Below are 16,383 nucleotides of genomic sequence, written 5' to 3'. Positions count from 1 at the left end.
GAGCTGTTATTTTCATAGCAGTATGGCATTATTTGTACTGGAGAAATGCATACTGCATGATTCTGGAGGCTTTTCTGCAATTCACAGTGGTACGTTCATCAATAGCTATTACTTGGACTGTACTTTATGAAATCTGCACATTTTGTCTACTCTTTTACAAGCATCATTATAAGTGATGCTCCTGCAGGATGCAAAGCTTCAGATGGACAATTTCAGAAGCAAAGACCAGGAAGGAAATTATATAGATACATATAGAGCTAGGTATTTTATATTATATGTACATATTTATTATACATTATGTTATGTATTATTTATATGTTACATATTTATTATATTTACTGTAGTGTGTAATATATAAACTACTGGTGATACACATCCCATTGTTCTAATGAGGCTTTTCTCCATTTAAAAAAAATCAAGTGATCAAATTTTATAAGATAATAATATTCCATTTGAAACTAAAATCTGATTCCACATTCTTTCAAAAGAGTCACCATTTCCACTGAGGTTTGTGTTGGCAACCTCGGAGTATTAATCCAGTAAATAAGATTAAATATTAACAGAAGTGTGGGATAGATCATTTTCTTTCTTTCTTGGATTTAGAGCTTCGTTCTGCTTTTCATTCTGAGTACATGAGGTGAATGTAGATGGGCCAAATAAAATTAGACATATTAGCATGTCATAATTAATATCAAATGATGAAAAATAATTTTTGCAGGCCAACTTGAAATGAGCTTTTTTGGACCCATGCTAATTATCTGTAGTTTCAATTTTATTATGAACCGCCAACTGCTGGAGATGACTTCAACTGGCTTCAGTTGTGCTTTAAATAATTCGTGTTTAATAATGTATTATGCATTACACAGATATTCCTACAGAACCCAAGTTTCAATTACCTGTCACTTCAAATTACAGGCTCCCAGTAATTAGCTTCTGCCACATAACACATAATGGAACAGACCAAAGTTAATAGAAAAGTGGGAGCAAATCTACTGAGCCAGTTTGGCATGAGTAGATTTCAAAATTAACCAATTTGTGTACCTTTTAATATATATCTCCACAGGAATTAACGAGTCGTCTGATTAACCTTTCTGAGTCTCCCTTATTTGTAATAAAAGAGATAGTGAAGATAGTGTCTGCCTCATAGAGATTACTCATTCACCTTTCGAGATAAAGGCATGTAGTTCAGTCGTCAGGATTTCATCAGTGATCTGCCTTCAAACACCTTTATATCCAGTCACAATTATTTCTAAAAGCAGAGCCAACTAGTACATGGTATTATATTTAGAATAAAATGTGAAGCCTTTATGTGACCCATGAAGCCTTCTATCAACGGTTCTCCAACCTGAGGGCGCATTAGGATCACCCAGGGGGCTTTAGAACAGATTCTGTGAGAGCAGGGTTTGGGGAGGTGGGGAGGCTTGGGAAGGGTGGAGGGCCTCGCCTGACTATGCTTTGTAAGTTTCCCAGCTATGGCAGGTTTGAGAACCACTGCCGTACAGGATCATGTCCAGAGCTACATTGCCTGTGAACTTATTAGAAATGCAGATTATCAGGCCCTACCCTGGATCAACTGAATTGGAAACTGGGAGCTGGGCACAACTATCTGTGTTTTAATAAGGACTCTGGCAGACTTTGATGCCCGCTAAAGTATGAGAACCAGTGCTCCAAGCTCTTACGATTAAAAGTGTGTTTTATCTTCCAGCAAAATCAACATCACTTAGGAGCTTGTTAGAACCCCAGACCCATCTTGGACCTTCCGAAGCAGAATCTGCATTTTAACAAAGTCCCCAGGTGATTTGCAGGCACATTCAAGTTTGAGAAGCACTACTCGAAGACACTGGTTCCAGCCTTGGCTACAAATCGGAAGCTTGGTGGAGCTGTAAAAAATATATATATAGGTACCTGGTGTGCTGAGCAGGCAGCTCCTGGTTCTCCCCCTTTTGACACAGAGAGCTCTTCTTTCATGGTTTGGAATAACCTTTCACAGTAAGAAGGGTTCTTCTGCTACCAGTGGCCTCTTCTCCTGCCCTTTTCACTAGAACAGCTTCAGAAGGAATCACATTGGCTGAAATAGCTAAAATGGTCTGACTCCTGCCTCTGTCTATGCTCAGAGGGCCTCACAACATCCCTAGCTCCCAAAGTGGCCTCTGGTTCTTTTGGCGTGTCTCAACATTCCCACTGCTGCCTGGCCTGCAGCCACTCAACTTTCTCTGCTTTTCTCCCCCTAACTATGGGCTTGTTTTGTCCCTAAAGCACAGCACTGAATAAGCCTTGATGTCAGGTTCTCTAATAAAAATAGAGCCTTCCGCTTATGCCTCATGGGGTAGACATGGATGGGGTAGGTCCCTGTCCTCTCACTTCCTCACCTGGAAAAAACAAAGAAAACATCTTTGCCTTAGTTTTCAGCTAAACCAAAATTCCCCGTAGAAATGTATTCATAAAACTTGATTCCTAAGAATAATCTCTTCATCGTGTATCAGACATCACCAAATCCTAAACACCATTTAGGTCCAGTTTGGAGCCAGCAACACTGTGTGAGCAAACTGAGTCCCATAGGGACCAAGTCTCAAGAAGCCTCGTAGATGGTAGATGGAGGTGCTGGGGGCTGATCCTACGCCTTCTGATTTCAGGCAGATCTACTTTCTACCATACCTAATCTGCCTCTAGTGCCTGTGGTCTGATAATGACCCCTCCCCCTGAAGGCACCCTCTGCAGGGTCAACTCAGGATCTTTCAGTGGCTTTTAGGATATGCAAGGGGCTCTGCCATCCACTTGGAGCATAAGTATTCAGTTCCCAACTCCCAGACAATGAACTGGGAGACATAAGAAGAGAAAGTTCAGCCCAAACATTGTTTGGCACCATGTCAGTACACTGTAAATCTCCTTACAATATGGTGGAAGACATGACTTTAAAAGAAATATTTGAAGCAATGTATTCAAGACGAAGGTCCTTATTTATCACAGAATTATTACAAACGACTTGTTGCTTAGATACAAATCTTCCTCCCTACCCCCAAACATTTATTTCCATTCTGAACTCACAGGCTATTTCTAGCTGCCAACACAGCTTGCTTTACTCTGAAACATCTTTAATCCTGAGGCCGATCATATATATTTTCAGTGTGTCAGTATAGGTGTAGGATGTTCTCAATTTATTTCTGGAAAGCTGAAATTTTTCATTTGTTGGGAGTAACTTCTAAAACCCAGAAGAGCCTTGTGCTATTGTCAGAACAACATAATAAAGTCTGAAATGAATCTAAGAAATTCAGTAGAATAGTTCCTGGAGTGTAGTTCCTGCTCAAAAAAATATCTGTTGAATGAATGTAAAAGTGAGTGCACAAATGAATAAATGTGTACTTTTAAATCTGTACCCTAAATCTAATTAAATTTTTAAGGGTTATGAAAATTTAGAGCACGTTATTTTCATGTTTTTTTCTGCTACATCCTCTTTGAAGCAGTAATTTGGGTATTTTATTTAATCTCAACATTCACTTCAAAAATATACCTGGGCTTCCCTGGTGGCGCAGTGGTTGAGAGTCCGCCTGCCGATGCAGGGGACATGGGTTCGTGCCCCAGTCCAGGAAGATCCCACATGCCGTGGAGCAGCTGGGCCCGTGAGCCATGGCCGCTGAGCCTGCATGTCCGGAGCCTGTACTCCGCAACGGGAGAGGCCATAACAGTGAGAGGCCTGCGTACCGCAAAAAAAAAAAAAAAAAAAAATATATATATATATATATATATATACACACACATACATATACCTATTCACATACATAAACATTCTCAGGACTACTGTGAATGCTGTAACATGGCTGTATCTGCAAATTTCAGGCAATAATTTCTTGGTCTCCAGGATCAAGTTAAATGGCTGCATGGAGATTTGTTCACATATTGCTGGAAAGCAACTTCTGGTTCTGTTCTAACGGCAAATATTTACTTTGGTTAAATAGGCAACAGTGAAGGTCACAATGGACTGACATCTAGCATGAAATGACACTGACATTCACTGACTCTGCATGACTCTGCAGACTTAGACACAAATTGCAGCTGCATTTTTCCAAACATTCACGTGATTTTCTAGAAATCCCAACAGCTTCTCATCTGCTAAACCATTCAGCCAGCCACTAACTTAGGTGACAGACAACAGTGGATGGCATATTTCTGGAGCAAAGAGTGGTGAGAGACAGAGAGAAACGGCTTCACATTTTTCTTTTTCTGTCCTCAGCTTCTGATGCTGATGCTACTGGTTAATAGAACTGCTCAATGAGTATAACATAACAGGCTCTTGGTGGTACCTGAGGCAAGGAGACAAGGGATTTCTGTCTTGGTTTCAGTATGGCGTTGTTAATTCATCCCACTGACCTTAGTTTCAACAAGCTCCCCCTCTATCTGAGGAGTATCGGCCAAATGTATCAATGAGTTCCTGAGTCAGGCTTTCTGGGTGCACATCCGAGAGTATGCACTAGGAGACTTGGGGCTGTCAGTGTAATCTCCCTGGGCTTCTGTATCTCCACCAGGAAATAGGAATGACAGTAAAATCGACATGAATATTAAGAGAGGTGATTTAGTCATTCATTTAGCAAATATTTATTGAGTGCCTGCTGCATGCCAGGCACTATTGCAGGTGTTAGGAACATGGTGATGATCAAGACAGAGGAGTCCCCGTACTTACGGAGCTTACATTCTCATGAAAGAAGACAGATGGCAATTCGCTTATGAGAGGGACTGGCACCCAGTAAACAGTACCTTCAACACATAGTTATTGAGCACTCTTTGGGACGGTATGGGTAAAAAATAGTGACCTCAAGCAAATATTCTCTTGAACATTTATTTTCCTACTTGTGCTTTTCTGAATTTTCCAATGTATTTACAATGAGCAGGGATTACTTAGGTAATAAATTAAGAACAATAAAGAGCAATGACATAATTTAACGAATACCTGAAAGTGTTTCCATGGCATCTAAAAATGAGAATTATGATTCAGGAAATGATTCAACAAACATTACTTGCCCACACGGTTTTCAGCCTGGATGCATATTTTCCAGCTTTTGCACAGTGGTCCATTTATGCTGGGTAACTTCAGCATCTCTCATCCTTTGGTCTAGTCTCCATCCTGGGCCTCCTCCTTTGGATGGACAGGACTGGTATCTTTGTGTTCAAGAACTCAGTTAATTAAAAATCATTCTAAATGATTTCATTTTTCATTCTTATACAATCAGAAACCCCCAAGCAACTGATACTTGCCCATTGTTAGTGAGCGTCAAATATTGCTTGGTTTTTCAGGTAAATCACCTTCTCTCTTTAGCATGAACGCTTTGTAGCATTACTATTTTCCCTAATGCTGTACTCAAAATGCTATAATTAATATTTTTCTTTTATCCTCTTTCATAATCAGAGCATCACCAAATCCCAATGCCTGCTTTTTAATGACATGTTTTGTCTCTGCCTAGATTAGTTCAACCTCCAAAGTCCCAGCAAGTCTTCTTCCTTTCCTAAATCCTTATCCAAAAGCATAGTATTGTTTTATTACTCTCATTCTTCTGGAATTACTTAGCTAATTTTCTTCTATTCACTTTACTGGGTTACTTTTTTTTTCTTGCTTATGTGTTCATTTTTAAATTCCCAAATTACTCATTTTGCCCTACATATCCTTATGCAAAATAAAAGAATCTGTTAATTCACCTCACATCTTAAGGTAGAAGAGACTCCATGGTAAAAGTATAAGTATTGCCACGTATTACACAATCATATTACTTATAAAAAAGCCTGTGTAAACAGATGTTCCCACATTTAGTGTTAAGAAATTGTACTTCCCTTTAGTGCTCAAACAATATTTCCAAGACCACTTGTTACTTGACAAAAAATTTAAACATTTTAGCAGATTCCTTCCACCAAATGTTCCCGGCGCACTGCCCAGTCCCATAAATCCACCTGGCATGTCATTCTGACCCCAGCCAGCCTCTGGTACCAGGCACATGACTCTAGATCCCATCACGCCATCTGTGCTTGGCTTTCTAAGGCTGCTGCTGATCTCTTTACCTCTCCACTCTTCCCATAGGAGGGCATGGCCTATCCCTTAATTCTGAAAAGCTCAGTTAAGCCCTAACTTAAGAAAACTATGCTGAGGACGTGAGGAAATGTAAAGAATTCTTACACAGCTAAATAACTCAGAACTGTGCAGTTTATCGACTACTTACAGAGGTTACAGGCCCCTCCACAGGTGGGGACCTGTTTCTCTTAATTTCAGCACATCTACTACCAGGTTGCTGAAACTAACTTCCCTCCTTGACACAGGAAGGCCCTTCTGCCAATAATTTTCCACTCCTTGGAATCAAGACCCTAGAGAATGTAAACAGAATATTTCTCAAAGTAAAAATTTACTCTAAAAATACACCACTTTGAATGAGAAGATAACATCCACTTTTTAATGCAGAGCAACTCAGCTTCTCTTTTTACCAATTCATTCTGAAGTAGGAGCTTGGTCTTAAACTTGTGTAATTTACAGACCCCCCCCACCCCCGCCGGAATGGCTCCTCCAAAAACAAAGGGAGAAAAAACTTCTCTGAAAGACAGAAGCAGACCTCTATCCAGAGAAACAAAATGGTCTGGCAGCTTTAAAATACCAGTCTCCCTTCCTTTCTCTTCCCACTTTCCCCATGTGTGGTCATAAAACTTCAAAAATATTGGGGATTTAATCTCAGAGAAAGCTATGCACATGTAAACCTTGACACCTACTCTTTTCTTTGCTCCTTATTATAAGACAAGCATTGATTACTGAACTTGACTGTGATTTCAAGCTGAGAAGTATCACATTTAATTTTGGAAATCAAGCCAGAGAACACAGCCTTAGGACCAAGCAGTCTGCAGCGTGGCTATGTTTATGCATAGCTGAGGCAGAAAAATGGCTGGCAGTTGCAACCAGCACATGTTTAGCTTTTAGTGGCTATAAGGAAGGACTAAAGATATAACTTCACAATAAGATGCTATGAAAGAAACCGAGAGAACCAACGTGGTCGCTTCCAGACTGTAATGTAGCATGCCCGTCCTGTGATTGATAGGGACTGGGTTACTTCCATAACTTCCCTGAAGCGCTGCATCTAAAAACTCTTTGTCAGTCAGGAGTCCAGTAGGAAACAGATGACACAATCAAACTGGGTAAGATGAAGACAGCTTAACAAAAGGACTCTTTAATATACAGATGGGTAGCTTAAGGAAATCACAATTTATAGTGCAGTACCCATGGACCAGTAATAGTGGAGAGCTCTTACTCCCTCAGTCCTGAAGGGTCAAGGTGAGACAGCAGTAGAGAATAAGAGGTAGAGAGGGCTATGTGGGGACGGGTGTCAGTCTTCCAGGGCACAAAGCAGAAGGAGAAGGGTAGAGAGTGTATCTGGAGGGGTAAACCCTCTGTCCCATTAAGTTAGAGAACATTTCTGGTCTTCCATTTTTACCTTGTACACAATCGCTACAAGGGGAAACTGACTTTTCACCAGAGACGGAACAGGAAGCCAAACGGATCTAATTCAAAGAAAAAAACTAAAACTTAAATTTAATTGATTAAAACGTAAATTATTTAAATTTAATTGTTGATTTACTTAAGATTTCTAAATCAGTTCCTCTATTCTCAAGCACATAATACCTAGACAGTCTTTCCCCCCCAAAGCATTTTGCTATGCATGTAAAATTAATTTCATTTTGTAAACAATAGCTTCTGGAGAATTTTGAGCTGTAGGACACCAAGCTCTGATTGCACATTTGAAAAAATACTCTGTAGTAGTTTAAAAGATCATTTTGAAAGTGATGCATCTAGAGACAGTAATACTATATGAGATAGTGTGGACAGTTGGGATAGAAAGAAGATGATAATATGAGAAAATTTTGGAGGTGGAATTAATAGAATTTGGTTCTTGATTGAATATGGGCATAACTTAGGAGTCCGGGATGACTCTTAGACTCCTAGTTTAAAAAAAAATGTGTAGACAATCAGTAGGATGGTGGATATTTCAATTGGGGACATATAGAACTTAATGTACTGCTGAAACCCAACCAGCTGGATACATACGTTTCCCACAGAAGAAAGAGATATGGAAATTATAATGTAGGAGTGAGTTAAGGCCTATGGTTATGGTTGGAATCGGGTGAAGATGGAGAACAGAGCAAAGAGATGGCCAAGAATGGAGACTTTAGCAACATTTTGAGAATTCAGATCTCTTCCTGCTTTAGTGCCATTGATAATTTTTCCCATCAGACAGTAAATTCCAGTGAGGAGAGGGACGTGGCCTATCTTGTTTATAACAGTATCCCCGATATCTAGCAGAATGCTTGGCACATGGTAAGTCTCGATATACATTATTGAATGAATGATGAGTTCAATCTGGCTAATGGGCATTGGAGAGGGTCATCTGATTTAGGAACTGGAGTTATTTATAGATCAATTCACTCTGATTCTCCCATCTAGACCTCTTTTAGGGCTCCCCACTGAATTTGAAGTTCCTTTTCTTGGCTAGCTATTGTTAGGAAGTTTTATCTTTTTTGCTTCTACTATTTCTCAGTTTTTAAATTTGTCTTAATTCTTTCATTTCAAGCTTTGTTTCAGGTCTGTCTTTTAAGAAATGATTTTTTTAACCATGCCTCTTTATTCAGCTTTCCCTGTAGAGAAAGCTTTTCACTTTTTTCTTGTATAACCAGAGGCCCATTCAATATTTGGAAAGCAATCACCAAACATGCTCACAAGTACAGATAGATAATGTACTAAAAATCTAAAAATACTTTAAGGACTGTGTATCTTAAAGCAGTGGTCTCCAAATCAGGGTTGCTTGATAAGAACTTAGGTGATCTTAAGTGAATTTTCAATACAGGACAGGAAGTAGGAACCGGATTAACCTTGAGCTAATTGTCCAGAAGTCATGTATCATGCAAAATAAAGACTCTGGTGGGGGGGGGTACATGGGCACACAAAAGGAAGAAATTTCCATAACTTCAACTTTTTTGATATCATCTTCTTTATACCAGTTCTCATAAACTTTAGAATTCATCAGAATCATCCTGAGTGCTTGTGAAAACCCAGGTTGCTCTCCTCATTCCCCCAAATTTCTATTTCAGTACAGCAGGGCCTGAGGATTTGCATTTCTTACAAGTTCCTAGGTGATGTTAATGTTGTTGTTTCAGGAAACAAGCTTTGAAAACCGAAGGCTTTAGACTCTGACTTCATAAAGAAACAACTACCACATCGAACACACCTTTCATCCATCCTGAGTCTTAGGATGCATTGACATGGGATGTAAAAATTATGAAGAGAAAAGGATGAATCAAAATGAATGACTCTGGTGACAGTGTACAAATCAAAACGTTTTTTAAGTCAGGTGTTTACCAAAAAAAATTTAAGAAGGACTTCATTGAGATGTCAACTGAAAGGTAATTGAAAGTAATTTTTGACAGACCACTATATGATTTTTGGCATATAATTCAGAAAGAAGTTTAAAAATATTGAGTTCTGCATAATAAAACTATCATTTCCATTTACTTATTTAAGTGAGAAAGTTTTTTTCAATGTTTAAATCTGTAAGAATAAAATAGGAATAGAATTAATGCTAAGGCATGACACATTCTAGTTTTAGGTAATATTTACTCATGGAAATGTGAATTGGGAAAAACAGCCCTAATCATCTCATTGAGATACATTTCTAATAAAATGTTACAATTTGTGTAATTAGTTTTCAGATTTTGTAAGAGTGTAATATTGTTTTGAGAAATTGTATACCTATAAATTACAATGATAACTTAATCCAGGAGAGGATTTTTAACTTTTATACCTTTATGTTTATGTTCATAAGACAAAATTAATTTTCCACTTGAAAGTACAAATTTTGATGTATATATGTTGATAGCTTAATCAATAGAAGACTTTCAAGCACATAAATGTATAATATTTAGATACAATTCCATGGGGGAACTGAAATTAAAAAAGCAAGTCCAAAAATAAAAACATAAAATATCTGACTATTAAAAGAGTATTTTTCTTCAAGTATTTTTTAGATGGATGATAGTGGGAATCAAACTGTTACAGTATTTAGAATCCACTGAATATATTTAAAAGAGTGATATTACATGTTTATTTTAGAACAGCAATATTTAGAATATGCCAAAACTAAAATCCTTTACAACTGTTTTGCTTTATGATGAAAAACATTTTGGTTGACAACTTAAAATGTGATGGATACAGAGTTTAAAATTTTATTTTAGAGTACACACTATCAAAAAATCACTTACGACTTACTGCCTTAAGGCAATCAACTTTTAATCTTCAGCAGGGATCATTTGATGGACTCAGACAGAACTGTGAATTTAAATTCCAATGAAAACCCAGGCTTTGCCTATTCTGTAAACATCTCAACAAAAACCATTCTTGTTCTTGTTTGGCATTTTCTCTTTCTTGTCCAGCTGGGATCCAAACACTCAGAAATGAGTAATAATGGGAAAAGATTATACACTCTTGAATGACTCATTCAAAGACCTTTATAAACTTTGTATATAGACTTGTTTTAGAAAAGAATCATTTGGGTGAATTCTGGTTTGTTTAGCAAATGGGAACTGCAGCACAGTTAAAAGAAAAGAAGAAAGGATGCACAAATGGTACAAAAGCATCACTGCAGGCCTTTTCCTTCAAAAACCACTTCACTGCATTTGTAATACTGGGAAACATAAAAAGAAACACATTAAAAAATGTTGAAGTCATCACTGAGTCTTTACCTTCTTAATAATAACATCTTTTGCTTTTATCTAAGATATATTTTCTCTTGCAGATTCTTTTCTTGGGAGACAGTCTTGCACAGGCATGCACAAAATCAACTCTGAACTTCTTTGAAACCTATTATATTTTTTCTGTCCATTTTCAAACTCCACAACTTTATTTTGCATGATATATGACTCCTGCACAATTAGCTCAAGGCTAATCCAGTTCCTACTTCCTGTACCGTAATTGAAAATTCACTTAAGATCAGCAAAGTTCTACTTGCTATCATATTAAAATGATGTATTCCTCCCGATACAATCTCTCATACCTCTTTTCCATTTCAGCTACCCAAGAAAACACCTCTTCTTCCCCTGATATGCAACCTAACTTTTAGAAGTGAATAGAAAACCACCTCTGGCTTACTTTGAGTAGTGTTGAGCCTCCTTAAACTTCTCACTCTGTTCCAGCATTGTGGGTAATGGAACATCCCATAGACTCTATTATTTGCACCTAGGTCAATAAAAATTTATCTGATGGATTTATAAACATCTAATAAGGGTGTATATGCACAAGTAATACAAATTCTTATATACTCTCTTGGGTAACTTCTATTTAAAGTTCTGTATAAAGATATGACAGATTGAATATTAAAAGGACAAGCTAAGCAAGGAAAAGAATCTCTTCTGTATCTATTCATGCCTAACTTCCCACATATTTTTGACATTCCAAGAAAGAAACCTCAAAATAATTTTCCACTCACCTTTGTCCTTTATGATATCTTCTATACAGCTGCAGAATATATAATGGATTTGTTCTTCCAAATTATCAATAAAGAGATTGAATAGAATGGGCTGTAAAATAACTCCCGTGGGATGCATCCAGTATAAAAATCTTACATTGGCAGAGACCTGTCTAGCTCATTTACTGCTGAATCTCCAGGGCCTAGTACAGTGCCTAATACATAGTAAGTACTTAGTAATAGTGAATGAATGAAAATAAAGGGGTGGATGAATATCTGGATGGATAGGAACTTGGTGTTTTTGACATCTTCTGATCTTTTTTTTAGATATGATCTTCTAGCCAATAATAAATTAACCTCCTAAATGTATAACAATTGAGAACATAATATTTTATGTTTTTATTGAGAGTATTATTAATCTCCAGGTTCTGGAGATTACCTACATCCACTACAAACAAACTATGTAACTTGGGACAAATGAATTGAATTCTCTATGCTTGATCCCTCATCAATCAGACATTAACAGCCTCTCTCTTAGACTTGTTGGGAGATAATACACATAAAACACTTGGCCTGGTTAATAGGAAGAATTCTGTAAGTGTGACCTATCACTTTTCCTATTGCATGTTTCCTTCATATTTGAGATTAAAGCCTAAGAATGTATATGTAAACATTATCAGAATTACTATCTCAATTTTTGCAGGGACATTTATAATCACCTCTCTGCTAGCCATAAAATAATTTCATCCAAGCCAGCAGCTTGTACTTCATGATAGTTCTAGAATGTAAAAATGTTGGTGCACATTAGGGTTTAAAGTTGTAAATAACCAGACCAGTCACAGTATAGTAAAAGAAGGATTTTAGGTTTCTTTGGCGAAACAAAAGCAGGTATAAAAAGTTACAAAGATTTTAGATTTTCATTCACAAAAAAAAAAAAAAACAGTCATTCACATTTTACACTATACACGTTATAATATAAATACAGGAACGTATTATGTGCATTGTAATGAAAGAGGAAAAATTAAAACCTAATAGGTAGACACAGAGTTGTTCTGTGCTCTAGAACACCCAAAGGTGGATCACATTTAACGCAGCAACCAAGGGAACTTGCCTAAAAACAGTGTGTATGATTGTGGCTACTGTGGTTCCTTCTAAGTCAAAAGAGGTTCTGTGAAAAAGAATCCATGTTGGGTCTGCTCTTCTTCTATTTGTATTTTATTTGTTGTCCTCTCAAGATCATTCTAACTAAAATTAGGGAAAGACTCCTAAATGTTTTCTTTCTATTACAGGGTTTTCTTTAAACAGTAAATTAAGTGGATAATGATTCAGAGTCATCTTCAGCAGTCATTTTATTCAAATTAAGGGGAGAAAACAGAGTGGGAAGAGATAGGGAGAAACTTTAACACATACACTCCACCTAATAGGAAGCAACACCCACACTATTTCTATATATATGCTCCTTGCTTAGAATGGGCAAACATCATTTGCTGAAAGCTATACACTTTTCCACTCTTTTTATAATAAACACTTGATGCATTCTATCCATCCCATTATTTAATCAGGGACAGAGTACCTAGATTATATTGTTCCAAACTGTGTGAGGGAAGTATAAAGGCTAACACTGAAAAATAACTAACATACTATGTCAATGTTCAGGTTTGGGGTAAAATAACATCCAATAAATTAAATCAGTATGGCTTACTTCATTTATTTATGTATGCTTCACAGCTGCAGCATTCATACATGAACATTCAAAACTTTATAAAAGATTAAAATGGTTATATATACAAAATTTCTTTCTTTGAATGTGTGTTGTTTTAACAAAACCCCCCCCTCCAGAGCCCTAGGTCTATATCCATTTGAAATGTTGTTGATCTGTAATCTTGCAAGTTAGTGTTATAAAAGCCATTAAAAAGGAGACCCAGTTGAGTTAATAATTAGCACTTTGACCCCTAAAAAATGCTCCTAGTCATAGAAAAGTCCTCCATTCAGGCCTTTCTTGTAAGTGAAGAAAAAGGAATGCAGCAAAAAGAGAGTTCCACGTTGCAGTCTCTAGTTCCGTCGGGATCCCATTAGCCAGCCAGGCTTCAGCATCACATGGAAGCTGGCTGTACCTAGGGTGGAAATGGTGCAGTGATCTACAAAACTTTGTGTTTGTTAATAGTCCAGGAAAAGCCATCCTCCATCTTGCTGACAAAGGGCAAGGGAAACCATTTCCAGCCTAAACAAACTACCAAAAGCAGCCGAACAAATGATTAAAGACCTGTAAGGCTCCATAATCATCATTAAATATGCCCGAACTCAGTGTGACTTTTTATTTTATATACAGGATTAAAATCAACATTAAATCATCTTATTTACATTGCCATTGGTGCTGAAATGGAGCTTTTTAAATAGTACAGTAGGCTGGTATACATTATAAAATGGTCTGCACTGGAGGCAAATAGAAAACTAAAGAAATTAGATAGTCTGGAAATGGTTACATTCTGCCCTGATTTTCTTTCCTTTTGTTTGCTTTCTTTTTGAATGCCAATACTTTCATTTAAAATGTTTTCGAGCACAGCAACACAAAGGGACTGGACGGTGGTCCAAAAATCCAAACCAACTGATAATACTTCTCGAGGTGATAGGAAAGGCACAGGAAGTTAGGACTTTGGCTGAAATGATGAAAACACATGTTCGCCATTTTAGGGATCAGCGCCTTGATTCTTGCCACCTCCTGCTCCAACGGTGATCATGTTTTGATGTATTTATTGAATTGTCCTTTGCTGATGAGGAATTTTTAAAGTATTTCTTAGAATAAGTCCTTTGGTATGCAGATGCTACATGGAAGGAAAGAAAGAAAGAAAAGAAAACACAACAATATTACTTGCTCCATACCCTAAACTACCAATACCGTAGCCGTAAAATGAGGGTGTCTAGTAGTTGTTATAGCATGGTTGTCCATTCTTTCTAAAGGACCACTTACGATTCAGGCAGGTAATTTTAGGCATAGCCCATCTTCCATTTCCTAGGCAACGGATGGTTGGAAGGTGGCGTTGAATGAAACCATCTTTGCAGTGATATCTAATCAGGGAGTTGATTTCATAACGAGGTTTCATCTTTCCAAAGGTCTTGGCATTTTCTACAACAGGGGGCTGGCCGCAAGCAACTAAAGAAAAGTAAATTGGGTTATTTCCAAATAATCTAAGTATTTCTATTGGCATGAGTTTCTCTTTTTTTTTTTCCCTTTCCTTCTTTATTATACCCAATCAAGCACCTTCAGCAGTCATTTAGATTAAGAAATTGAAAATTTTCAAGACAAAACTAAACAGTAAGGCTCTGGGCCTAGTTTGAATCTCAGATTCTTTCATCTTGAATTGTGCTTTTTTTTTTTTAAAGAACCATAGGGCATATGGTCATACATTCATCTGTCCATTTGGAGGTGCTACTTTTCTGAAAAAAATTCTAAATTAAAAGGAATTTGGAATTTCCTGTCTCATGCCACCATGTGGCCTGTTGATGTTGTCTTCACCACCATCCCAATGTTTTTATTTATTAGCCACCTTCACTTCAAATAATAATAGATTTGTAATAATTAACTATTATTGTCACTTCTCCCCAAAAAACTTACAATCTATAATAACATCATAGCTTCAAAATGTGGACAAAATATGTCCAAAATATGGATAAAATACCGACTCTTCAGTATAAATAAAATATCTCCAGGTTCAATTATGTTTATTTGCTCTTTTTTGTCTTCTGTACAGAGACAGGGAGCAAGTCAGGACATAGTATTCATGCTTCAATTTTGTAATTACCTTATAAATATAAATTTCAACTCTTAAGCAGGGTAAGTAAAGGTAAATCTTGGAATATATAACCATCATTTTTAACCCACAATAAAAAATTCTGTATATCAACAAACTTAGTGATGGTAGAAATAGTAAAAAGGAAATAGTAGTAAAAGAAACTTCACAATTTCGAAACTCAAGAAGCTGGGAAAATTGGTTCAACTGAATTTGTATTAATTTGTAATTTTATTCAATATTAGTGTACTTGTTTTAAATGATATATTTTAAAACTTAACTTTTATTAAGTGATTGTGTTTTGCTATATATCTCTAATAAAAATATAACTTCACTTCAATATAATTTCCCTAAATGACATTGCCTATCAATAGTTTACTTTAAGAATGCCATCATGAGGCCCACCTGATAAGCATGTCATATTCTCTCATGAAATAATGCAAATCTTCAATGGGAGGATGGATGATTACCAGAAACCTTGGTACCAAGATGTTTGGATGTCAAAAGTTCATGAATATTAAATTTATTTACATATTCAAAAGACTGTTTATAACCATATTCTTTTGAAATGACAAATGTAGGTTTAACTTAAATATTTAGTTCCTTTAATTTACTTCTGCCTGACAAAACAGCTTAGAATGTATTGACCCATAGCAAACAAAGCTGTCTTTAATGAAACACAATCCAAGCATATATTTTCATTCACATAAGAAATTGTCACTCAGATAGACATAACCTAAAAATAGATTATAAAGTCCTACTATCTATAACTAAGAAATTAGAAACATTTGTGTATGTATTTGATTTTTACAAATTCGTAGAAGATAAACTGAGATTTCTATAATAATATGTCATTTGCAATTAATAACCTACACTATGTATATAGTTCAATGAAAACCCACATCTGGATATCTACACTTCTTTTACTGTAATATGGAAAGTCTATACTAGGGTCCAGATACTAGCAAGTTTCAGATAGAATGAGATGGAAGTGATACGGAAGGTTAAAAATTATCAATTAGATAACTCACTATACTTGATTCTGACTAATTAAAAGTTGTCTTTAAATTTGAGAGGAAAGCAATATACAGATTTCTTCCAAAACTATAAATGAAGACTTA

At 36.6% G+C, this 16,383-nt stretch overlaps 1 protein-coding gene across 3 annotated transcripts in view; it reads right to left on the bottom strand.

Moving 5' to 3' along the window:
• Positions 1 to 12,805: 12,805 nt before the first annotated feature.
• Positions 12,806 to 16,383, bottom strand: part of VCAN (versican) — a 115,160-nt gene continuing 111,582 nt past the window's right edge. For all 3 annotated transcript variants that reach the window (XM_081232754.1, XM_081232756.1, XM_081232755.1), the window contains 2 exons: positions 14,443 to 14,625; positions 12,806 to 14,296 (listed from right to left, as the gene is read on the bottom strand). In XM_081232754.1, coding sequence (XP_081088880.1) covers positions 14,169 to 14,296; positions 14,443 to 14,625 — 311 coding nt within the window. In that variant the 3' untranslated portion in view covers positions 12,806 to 14,168. The remainder of the gene's footprint in view (positions 14,297 to 14,442; positions 14,626 to 16,383) is intronic.

Source organism: Mesoplodon bidens (assembly GCF_964165515.1).
Source record: "Mesoplodon bidens genome assembly, chromosome: 4".
NCBI classification, from domain to species: domain Eukaryota; kingdom Metazoa; phylum Chordata; class Mammalia; order Artiodactyla; family Ziphiidae; genus Mesoplodon; species Mesoplodon bidens.
This window is presented reverse-complemented; position numbering and strand designations above follow the sequence as displayed.